The 15,969-nt window shown below is 43.5% G+C and overlaps 1 protein-coding gene across 3 annotated transcripts in view; it reads right to left on the minus strand.

The window, feature by feature from the left end:
- The window catches only part of cdh24b (cadherin 24, type 2b), a 137,540-nt gene that overhangs the window by 20,724 nt on the left and 100,847 nt on the right, over positions 1 to 15,969 (minus strand). For all 3 annotated transcript variants that reach the window (XM_030115347.1, XM_030115346.1, XM_030115348.1), the window contains exon 6: positions 10,167 to 10,348. In XM_030115347.1, the coding sequence (XP_029971207.1) occupies positions 10,167 to 10,348 (182 nt within the window). The remainder of the gene's footprint in view (positions 1 to 10,166; positions 10,349 to 15,969) is intronic.

Below are 15,969 nucleotides of genomic sequence, written 5' to 3' on the forward strand. Positions count from 1 at the left end.
TTTACCATTTTTGCTGTCAGATTCAAACAGGGGTGAAAAAAAAAAAAATCCTTTGGGCGATCCCACCAGTGGAGAGTATTGATAGCTCCTCTCGGCTTCCTTCGCGATCTGTTTTCTGCGTAAGCCGGCACGAACCGCTTCGCAGAAAACCAGCAGTTTCAGACAGATGCAAATATTGATTAAAAATTATGCAGAAAGTAAAAAAAAAAAAAAAAAAACGGTGAATTGAAAGACGTCGAAAATGCAGGGAATTTGTTGAATATCTGTCGTGAAAATAAATAAGCAAGCTGAGTTATGGGACGGTGCGGAGCAATGGAGATTGAGACGGAGTGCCTGAGCGTGCTGGGGGTAGATGGAGGGGAAAAGGCGCTCTAACTGGGTCCCTATTACGAAGAGAGAGAGACAATCTGTCTGAGGAGGAGAGGTGTCACTTACACTGTGAGCACACACTCATCACCCCCCGCCCCTCCCTTCATCCAGCACTCCATCACTCTGCTCCCCCTCCTCTGCCGCCTCGCACACTTCATCACCCAATCCCCGACTCACCCGCCTCCACCCGGCTTGGTTTTTTTTTCTTTTTTTCCCCCCGTGCCGGCGTGTGCATGCGCTGACAAACCACAACGCGCTCGTTCATTCTTCTCCCTCGCTCGTCCTCGCAGGGAGCACTTATCACGCCGAGGCCCAGCTATCCCTCTCCTTTGTGTTTTTCTGTCTTGTGAAAAATTCACTCAAGTGCTCTGTTGACTCATGCACACACACACACACACACACACACACCATGGCAGACATCAAAGGCTAACACGCAGCCATGTTATTGGACCTGTGAGGCAGCACGAGACGCCACAAATGTCTCCAAGTTAGGACTGCAGGTTCAAAACTCCGACGACTAAATGAACAGGTTTGGAGCCCAGGGAAATATCACGCTCTCTTTCAAACAGCATTTTTGTCGTGCCTAGCAACCAAGAGAATTTATAGCGCAGCAGTTACATAAACTACAGTCACTAAATGCTCGAATGTCCTCGGCAAAACCCCAAGTGTCTTCCTAACCAGCTGAAATGAAATGCACCAACATTGATTTCGTTTATCCTCAGATTTGCACCGTCGGCTGTAGGTTAAGAACGTGACTTAGCGTTGTTTGAAGCGATAGCTTAGCGCCGATTTAAAAAGGCTGTAGCAGCTGTAATGCGGAGTGAAGATCCATCCATCCATCTTCTGCAGCGCTCATCCTGTGGAGCCACTCCCAGGCTGCCATGGGCGAGGGCAGGAAACGTCCTGGACAGGTCGCCAGTCCGTCACAGGGCGAACACAAAGAGACAAACCAGGACTTGAACGGACCTTCTCGCTGTGATGCAAGAGCGCGAACCACTGCTCCACTGAACAGGGGAGTCATAAATGTGAGATTGTTTTTCAACTGGCATTAATGCAAAAGGCCGATCAATACACCTGGGTCATCATTAGGAATGAAAAACACTGATGATGAATTTACTGAAGAGTGGAGAGCATAAAACCTTTAGTATGTTTGATCACTTTTCGACTGGAAGCAAGATTAAGCAACACGCAGGATTAATGACGAGAAAGTGCCACACAGCAGCAACACGAGGAAGCTACCCCAAAGAGGGGAAGAAAAAAAAAGAGAAACAGTTCGAAGTTAAAAAGCTACTGAGCCACAACAAAACGATGCCCACCCAAGCCTCCTGCACCACCATCTGTTCAGACACTGCAGGATTTCCTTTCTGAAGAGCCAAAGTGGCATACAGAACATACGTTTTCATGATGAATCAAAAAACAAACAAAAAAAACATCTTAAATATCAGAAAAGCAAAAATGTTACAAACCTCAGCTAATTCATATATAATCACAGTTTACTGGCTGTTTTATTTTTATGCTTCTTAAATCTGTTTTATTTTACTTTATTAAACTTTATTCATTTATTTGACCTCTTATTTTTAACATATTTCTCAAATTAGGAGTATCAATATGCCATTTGACCACCGTTTACCTTCACAACGGCAGCATTTATACAGTTTTAGTTGGTTACTTTTCCACTCCAGGCAACTTACAGAACTTGCATCTTCTGTCTCTTCGTGTAATCCCAGACTAACTCCATGATGCTGAGAACGGAGCAGTGCGAGAGCCGGCCCATCTGTCCCTGTCACTGAGAATACAGTACTTCTTTATATCTCTGGCTGCAAGATTGAGGTTGCTGTCCTGCCAACAGCTTGGATTTTGGATCAATAAGTTGTCTCCAAGTGTGCGAAGGGATCAAAATCTAAACATCCAGGGCATAAACTGCCTGAAATATCTGCAGATGACGACGGTGGTGCCACAGTTTTCCTCAGGGTGTATGGGACATAATTACTGGAGTGTCTCCAGAAAAGCTTGGAATACAGTCATATATCTCCAACAGCTGAATGTCAATTCCTGGTCGTTCATAACCATTCAGACTTGAGGCATTCTGGTCATTTCTCAGGGGGCACAGTGGCGTAGTGGTGTAGATTCTTCCCATGTATAGTTTGCATGTTGTTTCTCTGCTTTTTTTCTTGCTACATCAGTTTCCTACCACAGCCTAAAAACACGCCAGTTATGTCCATTCAGGGATCTAAAGTGATTTTTGGTGCGTTTGGTGGTTTGATGTCTGGTGAGCTGTTAGAGATGTACTGTCCTTTCCGCCCTCTGTCTGAGAGAGCTCAGCTCCGACAGACCATAAATTAGATAAAGTGGCTATAGAAGGAGAATCAATGGGAAAATGCAGTCATTTGTCAAGCAAAAAAGAAAAACAATCACTTTCTTTAATCTCGTTATCTTTTTTTTTTCTTCTTTAATTTGGACTTTAACTTGAACAAAAGAAGCATTATCATGATGGCATTTAAGGTATTATTTATGATGCTGACATTTTAAAGTTACTCATCAGCTAATTGAGAAAAAAAAAAAAAACAAATAAAAAGAAGCATTAAGCCGCGGTCCTCATACATGCATTCACACTTCTCACCTCCACTTGAAAGTGCCCTTCGCTTACACACCCACACACTCCACTAATGCATAACCTTCTTCTGTCCTGCATGGTGGTGCTTCAACAGTCCTTTTTGAAATTCAAATTTCTTTACAATTTCCCTTTTAAATTTGCTTGAGAGTTAGCAGAAATTAATTAGCTAACCTGCATGCTAGACTGGCAATACATAATACATCGATCTCTCCTCAAAGAGGCCGAACCATAGGCTGCACGCTCGATTGAGTGCGTGTGTGTGTGTGTGTGTGTGTGTGTGTTACATTCACAGTGACTGTACATTAACATTACCGCAGGGAGGGCCTTCAAATTACAGAGGTGGTGAGTCTCCCTGGCGAACAGTAAATGAGCGCTGAAGCAGGTGAGCACATCCAGACTTCTGCTCGCCTGCAGATGTGTGTTTTCGGTGCACTGCAGTGTGTGTGTGTGTGTGTGTGTGTGTGGACCGCGACGTGCCCGGTGCCCCCGCTGTCCTTGGCAGACTCAGATCCTTTTTTTTTTTTAATTTCTGCGCTCTAAATCAAGATCATGCATCACATTTGTCTGATGACAAACGCAGCTTTGGACATTTCTGCCAACAAGCACAACTGCAGAGCCGAGAGAACAAAGACTCCACTAAATCTCCCTTTTGACTTTGTTCTTCCTCTCCCGCCTCCTCCTTCCCTCCGTCACTTGTCTCTTGTCTTCCGTCTCTGTCTCATTTCCCTCTCAGAGGTCTTGCGTCTTCCTTTTTGTCAAACTTTTGAGCAAGACATTGGGCTCTCTCTCTCTCTCTCTCCCCCCTCTCTGTTTCTCTTTCTCTCCATCTCTCTCGCTCGTTTTTTTTTTTTTTTTTCCCCCTCTGAGGAGATTAACACAATCTCTCCTCTGCGTGAGAAAACAAACACAGATAATCCTGGGCGCGCTGCTGGCGTGTGACCGAGGATTAGCCAGCCGTTTTAAGTGAGAGCATATGGAAATAATAACGACAAACTGACACATGCGTGAGCTCGCTTGTCCCCCAGGTAAGAGGAATGAAAGGCTCACAAATAGCAGGCTTACACAACTCACAGCGCCCGCAAAACACACCTCAAAAGGGAACCTCCTGAATTGGGATACCACCAGATTTGTTTAATGATGCTGTGGTACGAATTGCGTTGCATCTAGTGATCCTACTTTGTTGCGGCGCGTAGCGCTGGATAGGGTATACATCTGTAATGAGGTGTTTTGAAAACAGAGCTTTATTCTAGTTGTGTTGTCAAAGTTTTATTTCCTTTGCTGTAGGGGTGAAAGCAGCTGAAAAAAAAACAAAAAAAAAAAACCAACAATCCAAAAATATTATTAGCATATTATTAGCACAAGTCTGAGCTCTATGTGGCGCACTGGCTTTCATCAGATCCTGACATGAGTATCTGTGTCTTTTCCTCCTGATCTAATTGCTTTATGATGTAGCAGATGATTAGATTGTGATTAGTGGACTGATTTCGAGGAAACCCCGACCAGCAGTCACTGGGCAGAGCGTCGCCCTCTCGCCATTAGGGGGCACTGCCGCGGAGCGGTGTCAAGGAGCTACTTAGCTGCAGAGTGTTATGCTAATTCTTCAATTACCTGCTACTTACACTGTGGCCTTCTCCACATGCTGCATCAAAAATCTATTAGCAACAATATGTACATTCATTAAGAGGATGTGTATTAAGTACATAACTGGAGCGCAGCGGAGCTGGACAGTCAGCGAGAATAAAGACTGCGGCTCCAAAAGGTTTGGCAGCGAGAAAGAGGAAATTAATCAAAAATGAGTGATATGTGTGTTAGTATGTGGCACTTTCTGCCAGGATATGTGTGTCTTTTTATGTGTGTGTGTATGTGTGTGTGTGTGTATGTGTGTGTGAAAGCGGATGAGGACGACCTGGGCTGAGTCAGAGCCACAGACAAACAGCACACTCTCTGACATGGCCTCCAGACAGAAAACAGCGCGAGAACGATGGGAGGGAGCCAGTGAGCGGGGAGGGGATGTGAGTGGATTTGTGTGTGTGTGTGTGTGTGTGTGTGTGTGTGTGTGTGTGTGTGTGTGTGTGTGTGTGTTTTTGCAGCGTATCTCGTTGCACTGTGTGTTTGGATGTGTGTATCAGAGAGAGGGAGAGGGCAACAGAACGCGAGGAGACAGCGGCTGATGATGAGAAAAGGGGAAGAGGGGTAATGGGAAGGGTGGAGATAGAGGAAGGGGAATCCAGGGGAAGGAGAGAAATCTTTATATTGCTGGGGGTCTCGGAGAGACTGACAGTAAATAAGCGGCGATAAGCAGCAGGCGGCTTCACTCGGCACCCCAGACTCGCAGGCTGCTAATGTCCCGGCTTCTATCACGTGTCCCTGTCTAACCCTCATCCTTTCCACGGCGACACCGTGTTCGCCTCTTGTCTCTGCTCACATCCTCTCCCACAGTCTTCATCCATCTCCATTTTTTTCTGTCAGTATTCCTCTTCTTCTGCTTCCATTTTTTTGCTATCACATATTTCTCACTCAGCCTTATTGCAGGCTATCTCCCAAATCCCTCCACCGGCTCCCTCCCTCTTGACTCTATTTCTTCCTAATTTGCTGTTAACCCTCCTGCAGCTCCCGCCCACCTCCCATGTGACACATCCTTCCGAGGTAAAGACGGATACCGCATCCTTCTTTGTCGTCTCCTCAGAGGAGCAATTGCACCTTGCAGCTCTTTCTCCCTGCAGTTAAACACAGGGAGCTGCGAGGTCAAGTGTTGTATATCGATGTGCGCCTCTGTATAAATATATCCTTATGTTTTATTGGTCCTAGTGTAGGTGTGCCTCTCTGTTTCTGTGCACCGCTCGCCGGGGTGTGTGTGTGTGTGGTAGTGTGTGTAGTAGATCAGCGTTTAAAGAGGTCCACCCCACAGCGGAAGGATGACCAGCGAGGTCAAGGCCGACTGTTTATCAACACAAATTGTTCTGCTCAGAGAATCCTCTTCCTCCGAAGGCGCGGAGATCGTCTCATTCCTCCTTCAAACATTCTTCACAGTGTGAAAACTGTGGGACGCCAAAGGAATGGACATCGGGGCATGCAAGTCATTATTAACGCAACCTGAGCATATGCATGCTGGTAAACACACACACACACTCACACACACGCTCAGAAAGCAGGATGGTGATTTCATCATCTTCTTGTTTCTTTCTTTTTTTTTTTTTTTTTTTTTGCTCAGTGGAGTGGAAACCGAGGGGGAGCTCAGCGGTAATTTTACGCTTTGTTTGTTTTAATTCTATTAGCGTTTGTAGCCTATCTTACATGTTTTTAGAAGTCGTGTGTGTGCATTCCCCGTACAGCTGAAAAACGTGGAAGGAGAGAAAGAAAGAAACAGCGAGATTCAAACCTTCAAACCTCAGAAGAGTTTTCTTTAAACATCCTCGTTGCAAAATCCCAATGTTGCCAATTCAACATCCATACTGACTTGAGAAATATGCCTTGCAGCGTCCCATCAATATAAAATGTTGCTTGCATGCTCACCAGACGAATCCACACGCAACCTGCGATTCTCCACTTTTCATTCAATGTCTCACACGTAGAAACAATCCTGTCCTAATCTTTCCCTGCCTCTCCTGGCGCCTTTGTCGGGGGATTAAAGCAGCACAAAGCAGCACGAAGGAGGCCATGTTGAAAAACTAATTGTATGTTTTGTTTAGAGTCTCTAAGAAAACTGTGTCTCGATGTTTGGGAGGAATATTGCGGGCGGGAAGTGTTCTCTGTGTTTATTTCCATGTCGCCTCCCTGACTGCCTCACCTGTCATCCAGTACATGCCGAACTGATCGAATCTCCTTTTGCACATAAGTCTGCTGTCCCGGCCTCAATGTTCTTCTCTCTGTCTTGTTGTTGCCATGCTGTCTCCGTTCGCTCTGCGAGTTATTTTTGATCCACTTTACCTCGACTTTTTTTTTTTTCTTTCTCCCTTATTTTTTTTTTGCCAGCTCGTCTTTCTAGGTGGGTATTTCTTTCTCTCGAGCTGCGCTAATTCGTCTTTATGACTGTCACTGATTTCGCAGCTCTCGCCGTCTCGCCGTCTCCCCCCCTGTCTTATTGCACATCTCTCTATGGTTCCCTCTCACACTGGCTTCCTTGTTACGCTGCACTCTCTGCTGTCACTGCCTCGCAGGACCTCATTTTAACACTCCCTCCCTCAGTGCCTCCCGTCTTTTTCTCCCCTTCTTCATCCACACTCTTTCCCCCTCATTCTTCGGTCCTCGCCTTCGATTTCTTCTCCTCCTTGCATCTCTCACCGTATCCAGTTCTCTCCCCACTTCTCTGCTTCTCTTCAAAGGGGCTCATAGCAGGCTTGGAAATCCTGCTCGACACACTACCTCCAGGTGTGGATTGTTTTTAACGAGTCCTACAAACCCGGGGCTGACACGCTGATAATTCACACACGCACACACACACACACACACACACACACGCATGCGGTGCAAACGGTGCAAACAGTAACATTTTTTTGGGGGGCCACACTCAAGTTTTTCCTGAAAACAATGCATCTCCAACATCTCAAGCAGATCCATGTGCATTTGTAATAAGTTGTCAGGAGTTTGGCGCGTTCAACTTCGAGTTATCTGAAATATTAAAAACTGCCAAGTTACAGCTCTGGATGCACAGCTCTCGATGTGTTGGGATGAGCGCCGAGTGCTGACTCCAGCTCATCCATAGGTTAGGTGTCTCTACTTGCTGTATAGTAGGACCATTAAGCTGGTACAATGCAATGAAATGCCAGTGAGAGAGTTCTGACAGTAAGAAGATTAACTTCATTTTACTTTAACATTTATCATGTGACCTTGCCAGTCCCGAGAAGAAACTTCCAGAAAACAATCATGAGATCAGATCGTGACCATCAAAATGCATTGAAACTACATTTCTTTGTATTTTATCTCATGTACATACATGCAACTCCTTTGGTATTTCGACTTACGCATCAAGGACTGTATTTTAATTTCACTGAGTATTTTTTGCATAATGACCATGAAGATATTCATTCTATTTTTAATGTAATATCACTCACAATCAGTCAATTTGCTATTTCAATAACAAACTAAAACATCCTAACATGGTATGTTTCAGCAGATATAGAAAACAACATAACAGTTGCTTTACTTCATCGCCCCTTGTTATTTTCTGCAGAATTTCAGCAATCATGCAAATCTAGTTGATGATATAAAAAAAACATGTCAAGGAAATACTTGCAATTAATCTGAATTTTTCTGTTTATTTCATATCATTTACATAGTCCTTTAGTAATCTGATAAATCCCCTGTTTCACAGCATTAGGTTGTACTTTCAGATTTTGGCTTTAAACCAATATATTCCCCCCAGCAGCACTGTGCAGTTTGGCCTTGCAACTAATTCTCTGTTTTAATGTCAATAGATGCAATGGAACTGAAATGGTGCTGGCGGAATATGAAAAGCTAATCTAATAGTCCTCAGACTAATGGACAATGACACTGATTCACTTGTCAGTTTAAACCGCAGCAGAAATGAATTCACAATGAGAGTAAAATGGGGATCTATATTTAATTGAAAGGGGACAGTTATCCTTTAAGAGTGAAAAAAAAAGAGAGCAATATTGCTGTTTGTTAGCTTCGCTGAGCTCTTTTCATACATACAGTATTAGTGGTGGGAATGTAGAAATGCAAAATAACATCAGCCAACTTAACATTAATCAGGCATTACACCATGTGGTCACGCGGGGCCGCCGAGGCCAGTGTGCAGCTCATTATTGTGCCTTTAGTGGAATTTTGGATAACAGTGGAGCTTTCTGTCGGGATAGGATTGCCGCCCCTGATGATTTGTGAGTATCATCAGTTCGTTGCTCAATATGCTGTTATCACGGGATTTATTAAAGGAAAACCACATCAGAAGCACAGATACAGGCATCCGTCTAAACTCTCACCATCAAGCATGTTCCCCCCCCCCTTTCATGTTGTTGTAGTTTCACGGAGATAACATTTTGGACGGCAAATCAAACAGGCTGCAAAACAACCACATAAGCAGACCCTCTCAGTGACATTCCAGAGATTAGAGAACGGCTGACATTAAAGGAGACACGTGTATCTTTATTGAAATGTCACGGGCATTTCTGAGCAGCTCATTTAGGATGAAGGCAGCATATCTGAGCCTGGCTCCCACACAGGGGCCTCCTCCTCATTAAGTGAACGCTATATATGTGAGCACCGGGCCCCTCGGTCCCATACGCACACATATGTACTTTAACAAGCTGATGCAGATAATGAGCAGGTGCCAGGAATCATCACCTCCGCCGCGCAAACATATCTTCATAAGAATGTGATCATTGGTAACGGCAGGCGGCTCCGGGACGGACTGTTTGAAACTAAAAAAAATCCACCATTATACTAAAGGGACCTATTAACCACCTGACCTCAGACTGAAGAAGGCGCAGAATGCAAATGCACTGCTTGGTCGAACTTTGCTTAAAGGCAGCAGTCAAAACACATCAACACTGGTCAAAAGGCTGCTGGCTTCAATTCATAATCAGCCACTGCGAATAATTTGCATTTGGATGCGTCATGCTTTGATTGAGTTTTGTGCGACTGCTCCATTATGTTTGCTGTAAACAGATGGAGAAATTGATAAAAAAAAAAAAAGGAGGCTGGTTCACAGCAAGTGAATCAAGCAGGAAATTTGTTTGTCAGAACGCCATTAAAACACTCATCAGACGCGAGGCGAATAAGGAGAAACATTAACATGAATACAGATCAGCTGTTGCCGAATTGCGTCTGGAAAGCCGGGACATTGATGAGCCATGTAGAATCTTACAGGCTTTTACACTACCTTTGTGTACTGCCGGGTAATTCCAGGTTAATGGGCTCAGACAGCCTGCTGCTCGCTGCGCTTTGACTCATAGACAGAACTCCTCTCTGCAGACTTGCCCACATTACCTGTGTCATCGCCTCTCCTCCCCCTCATCATCTGCTCCCCATCTTTTTTCCCTGCCCTTTCTCATTCCACCTTTCCGAACTGACTCACTCCAGTGGGCGCTCTCCTACCCCTCCCTCGCCGGGCAGCTTTGTTCAACTCCTCCTTCCGCCGCCGTCGCTCGTAACCTTCAGACGAACCCCCCCCCCCCCCCCCCCCCCCCCCCACCCCCTCCTGAACCATCCCTCTTTCCCGCCTCACCTTGTTGAGTGTGATGACCGCCTCCTGGTTCACCCCGGTGATGTTGAAGGTGTCGCCCGTCTCCCCCTCCAGGATGGTGTACTCCAGCTTGGCGTTCTCGCCGAGGTCGGCGTCGGCGGCGGAGATGCGTCCTATCTCGGCGCCGGGGATGGCCAGCTCGGAGACGGAGAAAGACCACATACCTGGGGGAGGCGGGTGACGAGAGGCATTAGGGAAACTCTGTCGTTTCATTAGCACCGATACGCTTCATTTGTCAGCGAAACACTTAATTCTGTCTTTTTGAGCTGTTTTTAAATTGCTGTTCGCCACCTGTGCCAAACCGATATTCACAACATTTAATACAGATAAGGCAGCATTTAATTTAGCAGAAACGAAAGGATGAAGGACAGAGATAAAGGCGCGGAGAGGCGGAGAGCTTTTGAGCACTCAGCAGTGAGACATTATTAAAAGGCAAAATGTGGGAAGAATACCTGCTGCAAAAGAAAAAGAAAAAAAAAAGCTAAATTAAAAGAGACCAGAACATACCCAAACAGAGGAGAAAGAGAGAAAGAAACGACTGCAGTAGAGAGAAGCTGTTCTGTTCACCCCACGCCATTTGACCTAACTTAACTGAATCAGCCACTCAACGCTAACATCTGCTCTTTAGCTGTGAATCGTCCCTTCGTCCCTCCTGGTAACAGGAATTAATCAAGATAACAGGCTCGTTCAGGTGTTCCGCCATCAGGCTTAAACATGCTGATGTACTTTTTTTCAGGAGGGCCCATTATTAAAGCAGCACATCACGAGCTGCCGGTATAAAACGACACACAATACATTTCTTCTTTGATACATCCGATGCAACTATGTGATAAAAATATGGAGGAGTACAAACACACACACACACACACACACACACACAGCTGCACTGACAAGAGCGAGCGTGGTACGGAGAGCTAGAAATTGAGCAGGGTGGGGGAAAAGGTAAGATATCACTATTTGGCTGGCACACACAGAACAGACAGACTCGTTCAAACAGAGCCGTTATCTGCTCAGCTAAAGCTAAGGGAATCAGATAGACCTGTAAACATGAGAGAGAACAACATTGGCTTGACAGAATAAAAGATAGCCAGCACTTCAACTACACAGTATCTGGGCCAACACACAGTCAGGTGAATTCTGTAAATCTGACAACATCACAGCGGAAAAAAAACAAAAAAAAAAACGGGAGGTTATTTCACTTTGTAGACCGGGATTACAGTTCGCACATTAAAGTGGTATTGGCAAACAAAGTTATCGTTCAGGGTGTTTGATTGTTGTCTTTTCAAGTCTGTGGATGTTGAATCTGCACCGTGTGTTTCTCTACCAGTAATTACTGATCTTGCAATTTCAAAAACACACATCTCTCTCTCTCTCTCTCTCTCTCTCTCTCTCTCTCTCTCTCTCTCTCTCTCTCTCTCTCTCTCTCTCTCTCTCTCTCTCTCTCTCTCTAGCACACAAATCTTCCAACTTTGAAAACAAAACGGGTTGTGAAAGAACATTTTCTGTCACGGTACTTGGATTGACAAGGCAGTATTTTTCGCCGGTGTGTATCAAAACACTCATGACTGCTTTTTGGAAATCAGCTAAAGGACTTGTTTGTATTTCCATTTCCCCAACTGGGTTTTATGCTGAGGCTATTACATCAAGGTCACAGCTGGGATTATTCCTGCATTATAGAAATCCTGCAGTTTCCCCTCTTCTAGATTCCTAAAAAAAAAAAAAAAAAAAAAAAAAAAAACTAACCCATTTGAAACATTTTCATTAAAATACTTCAGTGTTTCTATTTCCTAGTTTAAATGTTTTAAAGCAATGCCAAGGCTTTTTCATAATGAAAACAGCTGAAAAGAAACCATCTGCATGTTTTTATATTCACCAGGGCACACATCGACTCAAAAAAAAAAAACTGTCAGATCAGACAAACCAATACGAACCCTTGCTTTGAAAACATCTCCGAACTCCCCGCTTGCCCAGCGCAGTGGGGCGAGTCGTACGCGGTCGCACCATTTCAAGTGACTGCCCTATCAAACAGCAAGGGGTGCTTTGCACCTCTAATGCTCCTCATTATTCCTTTCTAGACACCAATCACGTAATGATCCATATGCTGGCTCATCTAAACCACAGTAACGCTTCACAGGAGCTTAGATGTTGTGAAGGGCCTGATTACCGGCTGGCAGCTGAACGGTGGTGCTATACGGTTACCAAACACTCCGCATATATCATTTATTAAAGGCGCTACTTTTATCTTGGAGTCGCATTTGTTGAATTTCTCGTTATTTATTCTCATCCACGACTGTTCTGTTCTCGCTTGTTAGCCAACAACTAACACAGAGACGTGTAAAACCGAGCCAGCACACCTCTTGTACTTAGAAAAAAACCCGGTGACTTTGGTATTAATCATACCGTTCGGATTTTTTTTCCCAGTGTGGGCCGTTGGCCAAGGCTGTCAAGGCTCCCTGCCTTCCTCATAAATAATGATATTAATATTGCACAGTTCAGAATATTTGAATTTCCTTCAGAAAATAATTAAATAAAAGCCAGAATTGTGTTTTTGTTATCTTTTACAATGCAGTGTTTTTTGTTGCTCTTGTTTTTCTTTTTTCTTTTTTTTACAGAGCTTTATGACCATTATAGGTGGAATAAGAACATCATTCAGTTAGTTGAAATCTCAAGATTTATCAATGCTTGAAACCAAGTCGGGAGTCAAAAAGTCACTGCAGGTAGAAGTGAAAGGTTAAAAGTGGACTTTCAGATGTAAAAGCAACCATCAGTCTGCATCTCTGTGTTGCCGTGCACTGATGGAAGCCATCGTCACTCCTTTCCACATGGAAAAACATTTTTTAGCCAAGTGTCTCCACAGTTTTTCTTTTTCTGCCATAACCTAAAGCCCATGGCCATTGATGAGGGTGGGGATGCAGACCGACCAGTAAACAGTGAAACCTGGGTTCAGGAGAGCCTCAAAGTTTTTCCTTCCACCTCCAGAAGATCCTCATTCGAGGTCAGACGATGTCCACTCTTTCCCTTAGAAGGAACTCCCGAGCATAGATTTTAATTCAGAGCACTGCGGCAAAATGCAATCATGCGTTGGACAACTACAACACCACACTGATGCAGGAAACACAAGCCGGCCCTATAATACTTAAATTCTGTCCACAACAGCAGCTCTGTTCCTCTGTGTAGTTACCGGAGTGGAGTTCGAACCAGACTGCTGAGTAATGGTTTGCATTCGCACTGACAAAGAAAGTGATCGAGGCAGGCAGCTTGAAAACAGAGAGCCTTGCTTAAAGTGTGCTTCGAGGAACATTTCTTTAGATTTGCCTCGCTTGTAGGGCAGGGAATCGCACAGCAGCTGTACTGACACTGGGACTTTTCCACACAGCCTCTATTAAGCAAGCAAATATCAAACTTTTCTGGAATGTTGGAATAATGTCAAGGTACTTTGACTTCCACTGTGTATATATATATATATATATATATATATATATATATATATATATATATATATATATATATATAGATATATAGATATGTATGTATGTATGTATGTATGTATGTATGTATGTATATATAGAACAGGGACAGGCAAAAATATGACGACCTAAATTGGTATTCCCCAGCAAGCAGCTTGTTTTCAAGTAGTATGTTCCCTGAGAAGAAAAAGGAATTAGTACAGAAGGCTCAGGAGCTGATTATATTCATGTTCAATTTAACAGAAATTAATAAAAGTTCAAAAATTGGCAAGGCAGCTAATTGTGATTTCCAACATGTGGTTCTGATAAGTACAGTCTTTGATTAAATTCCTATTCCTCTTGAAGTCACTCCTACTTAATTACTTTGTTGTCTATAGGGAGAGATGAGAAGTAATTTTCCACAGAAACTGAGTGTTTCTACAAATTAGCAGTGACAGAACTGAGGAGCAGTGAGGGGGAGTCTAACCTTCGACCACCCAGCACAACGATCCATCGACAAAGGGGGAAAGAAAGAAACTGCAGCCACACCACTTGAAAACCATCAAGAATCAAAATGTGACAAGAAACCCTTAAAACAGTCAAATTAGAAGCTGAACAAATTCCTTCTGTTTCACGTTCCGTTTTTCTTCAAGCTGCCCTTCTCAATAACTTCCTTTCTCAGCAGTGATCACCATCGTGTCTACTTCATTAACTTCAATCATTTTCTTTTTTTTTCTCAGCTGTCTGAAATCCAGAAATGATTTCCCTCGCTGGTTGGGTTTGATTTTTGCCCACCTATACTCAGAGGAGATTACATAACCGCACAAAGAGCGCAGAGTCTCCAGCGTCTTTCTCCTCTCCGATTCTTAACGGCAAATATGTGAAAAGTGAGTTATAAGGAGCTGTTAGCTATCATCACAGCGTGCTTCCCTGCGCATTTTATAAGCAACTGTAACTGTCACGGCAGCGTCGAGCCCACCGCTGGTCTTATGGCCTTCAAAGGCCACAAACTGGCCCCATTACCATCCGCCGCTCTCCAGGCTGAATGCTCTTTAACCACCTCTTTTCTTTTTTTTTTTAACTTTACTTCATTTACCCCCCGGTGAACAGCTGCTTTTTCCTCCTCCTCCTTCATAATTTACTCAAGGTGTTCCACTTGACGCTGTCAAGAACTGTTTCCCACAGCTTCAAATGGTAATGTACAGGATCTAATAGCAGTTTTTTAATGTGCTCTTGACTTACAGACTAATAGCTCCTTTGGGGGGAAAAAAAAGAAAAAAAAAACTGGATCAAGTGATTAAAGGTCAGGAAGAAGTGCTGAAGTCTACGAGCACCGCCTCCAATGTGAACTTTGGTTTCATATATATATATAATAAAACTAACTCCGCAGTGCTGTTATTTATAAAGAGCAACATGCTGCTCAGTCCTCAGTACTGAAAATACAATTACATTAGGTCAAAACTGCCAATTTCTCCTCATTATTCTATTTTAAATATTTAAAAATAGCTTTATTGTTCAGAAATGAAGTCGGGTTGTGTGTAAAACATGCAACGCTGCAAATTTATTTTTAGACAAGTCTCCTTTTCATTACATTTTGTTTGCATAATGAGGTAAATATGTTCAATGCCAGTTCAGTCGATGTCAAAAATGTGGCTTTTGAAAATATTTTTGTTCAGGACGGAATATGCTTTACTACAAAGTCCACTTCTACAGTCTTTCTCGAATAAATTTCAGCACTTTAAGCTTGGGTAAACTCCAGCAGCTGACATTTACCATCTCTACAGACTTGCACGTTATAATTGCTGTTAAGCACTGTAATAAGACATCTCTATATCGTGAAAGCACCACTGCAGATTATGCCTTCTGGGAAAAAAAAAAAAAAAATCTGCTTTCTTAGAAAGACTATCACTACAGATCAGTACATCAAACTGAAAGAGAGCAGAATTACAGAAATTAACAATTACCACAGGGAAAAACTGAAAGCTCTCTTCTCCACGTTATACACATCTGTCAGAATAACTCAATGAATTCTTCAGTTATGGCATATTTTGCTTTAGCCAGGTATTTTCTGTTGTTGAAGGATACAGCATAATAGGAGAAACTGTGATTAGATTACTGAGGGCAGATCTGTTTTATGCTGCAGACTCATCCATTTATACACGTTTAACTGTTTGGATAAATAATACTTGTAAAAGTAGTGTTAATAAATCATACTTTAGACATGAAAAATCTGCACGCACACAAACGGCACACTCAAAACGCTACCTTCGACCGATAATCTACATGTTTGTAAGTAAAATAGGTTGAATATCAGCACATACACTCGCAAATCACTCCTG

Source organism: Salarias fasciatus, chromosome 18 (assembly GCF_902148845.1).
Source record: "Salarias fasciatus chromosome 18, fSalaFa1.1, whole genome shotgun sequence".
NCBI lineage: Eukaryota > Metazoa > Chordata > Actinopteri > Blenniiformes > Blenniidae > Salarias > Salarias fasciatus.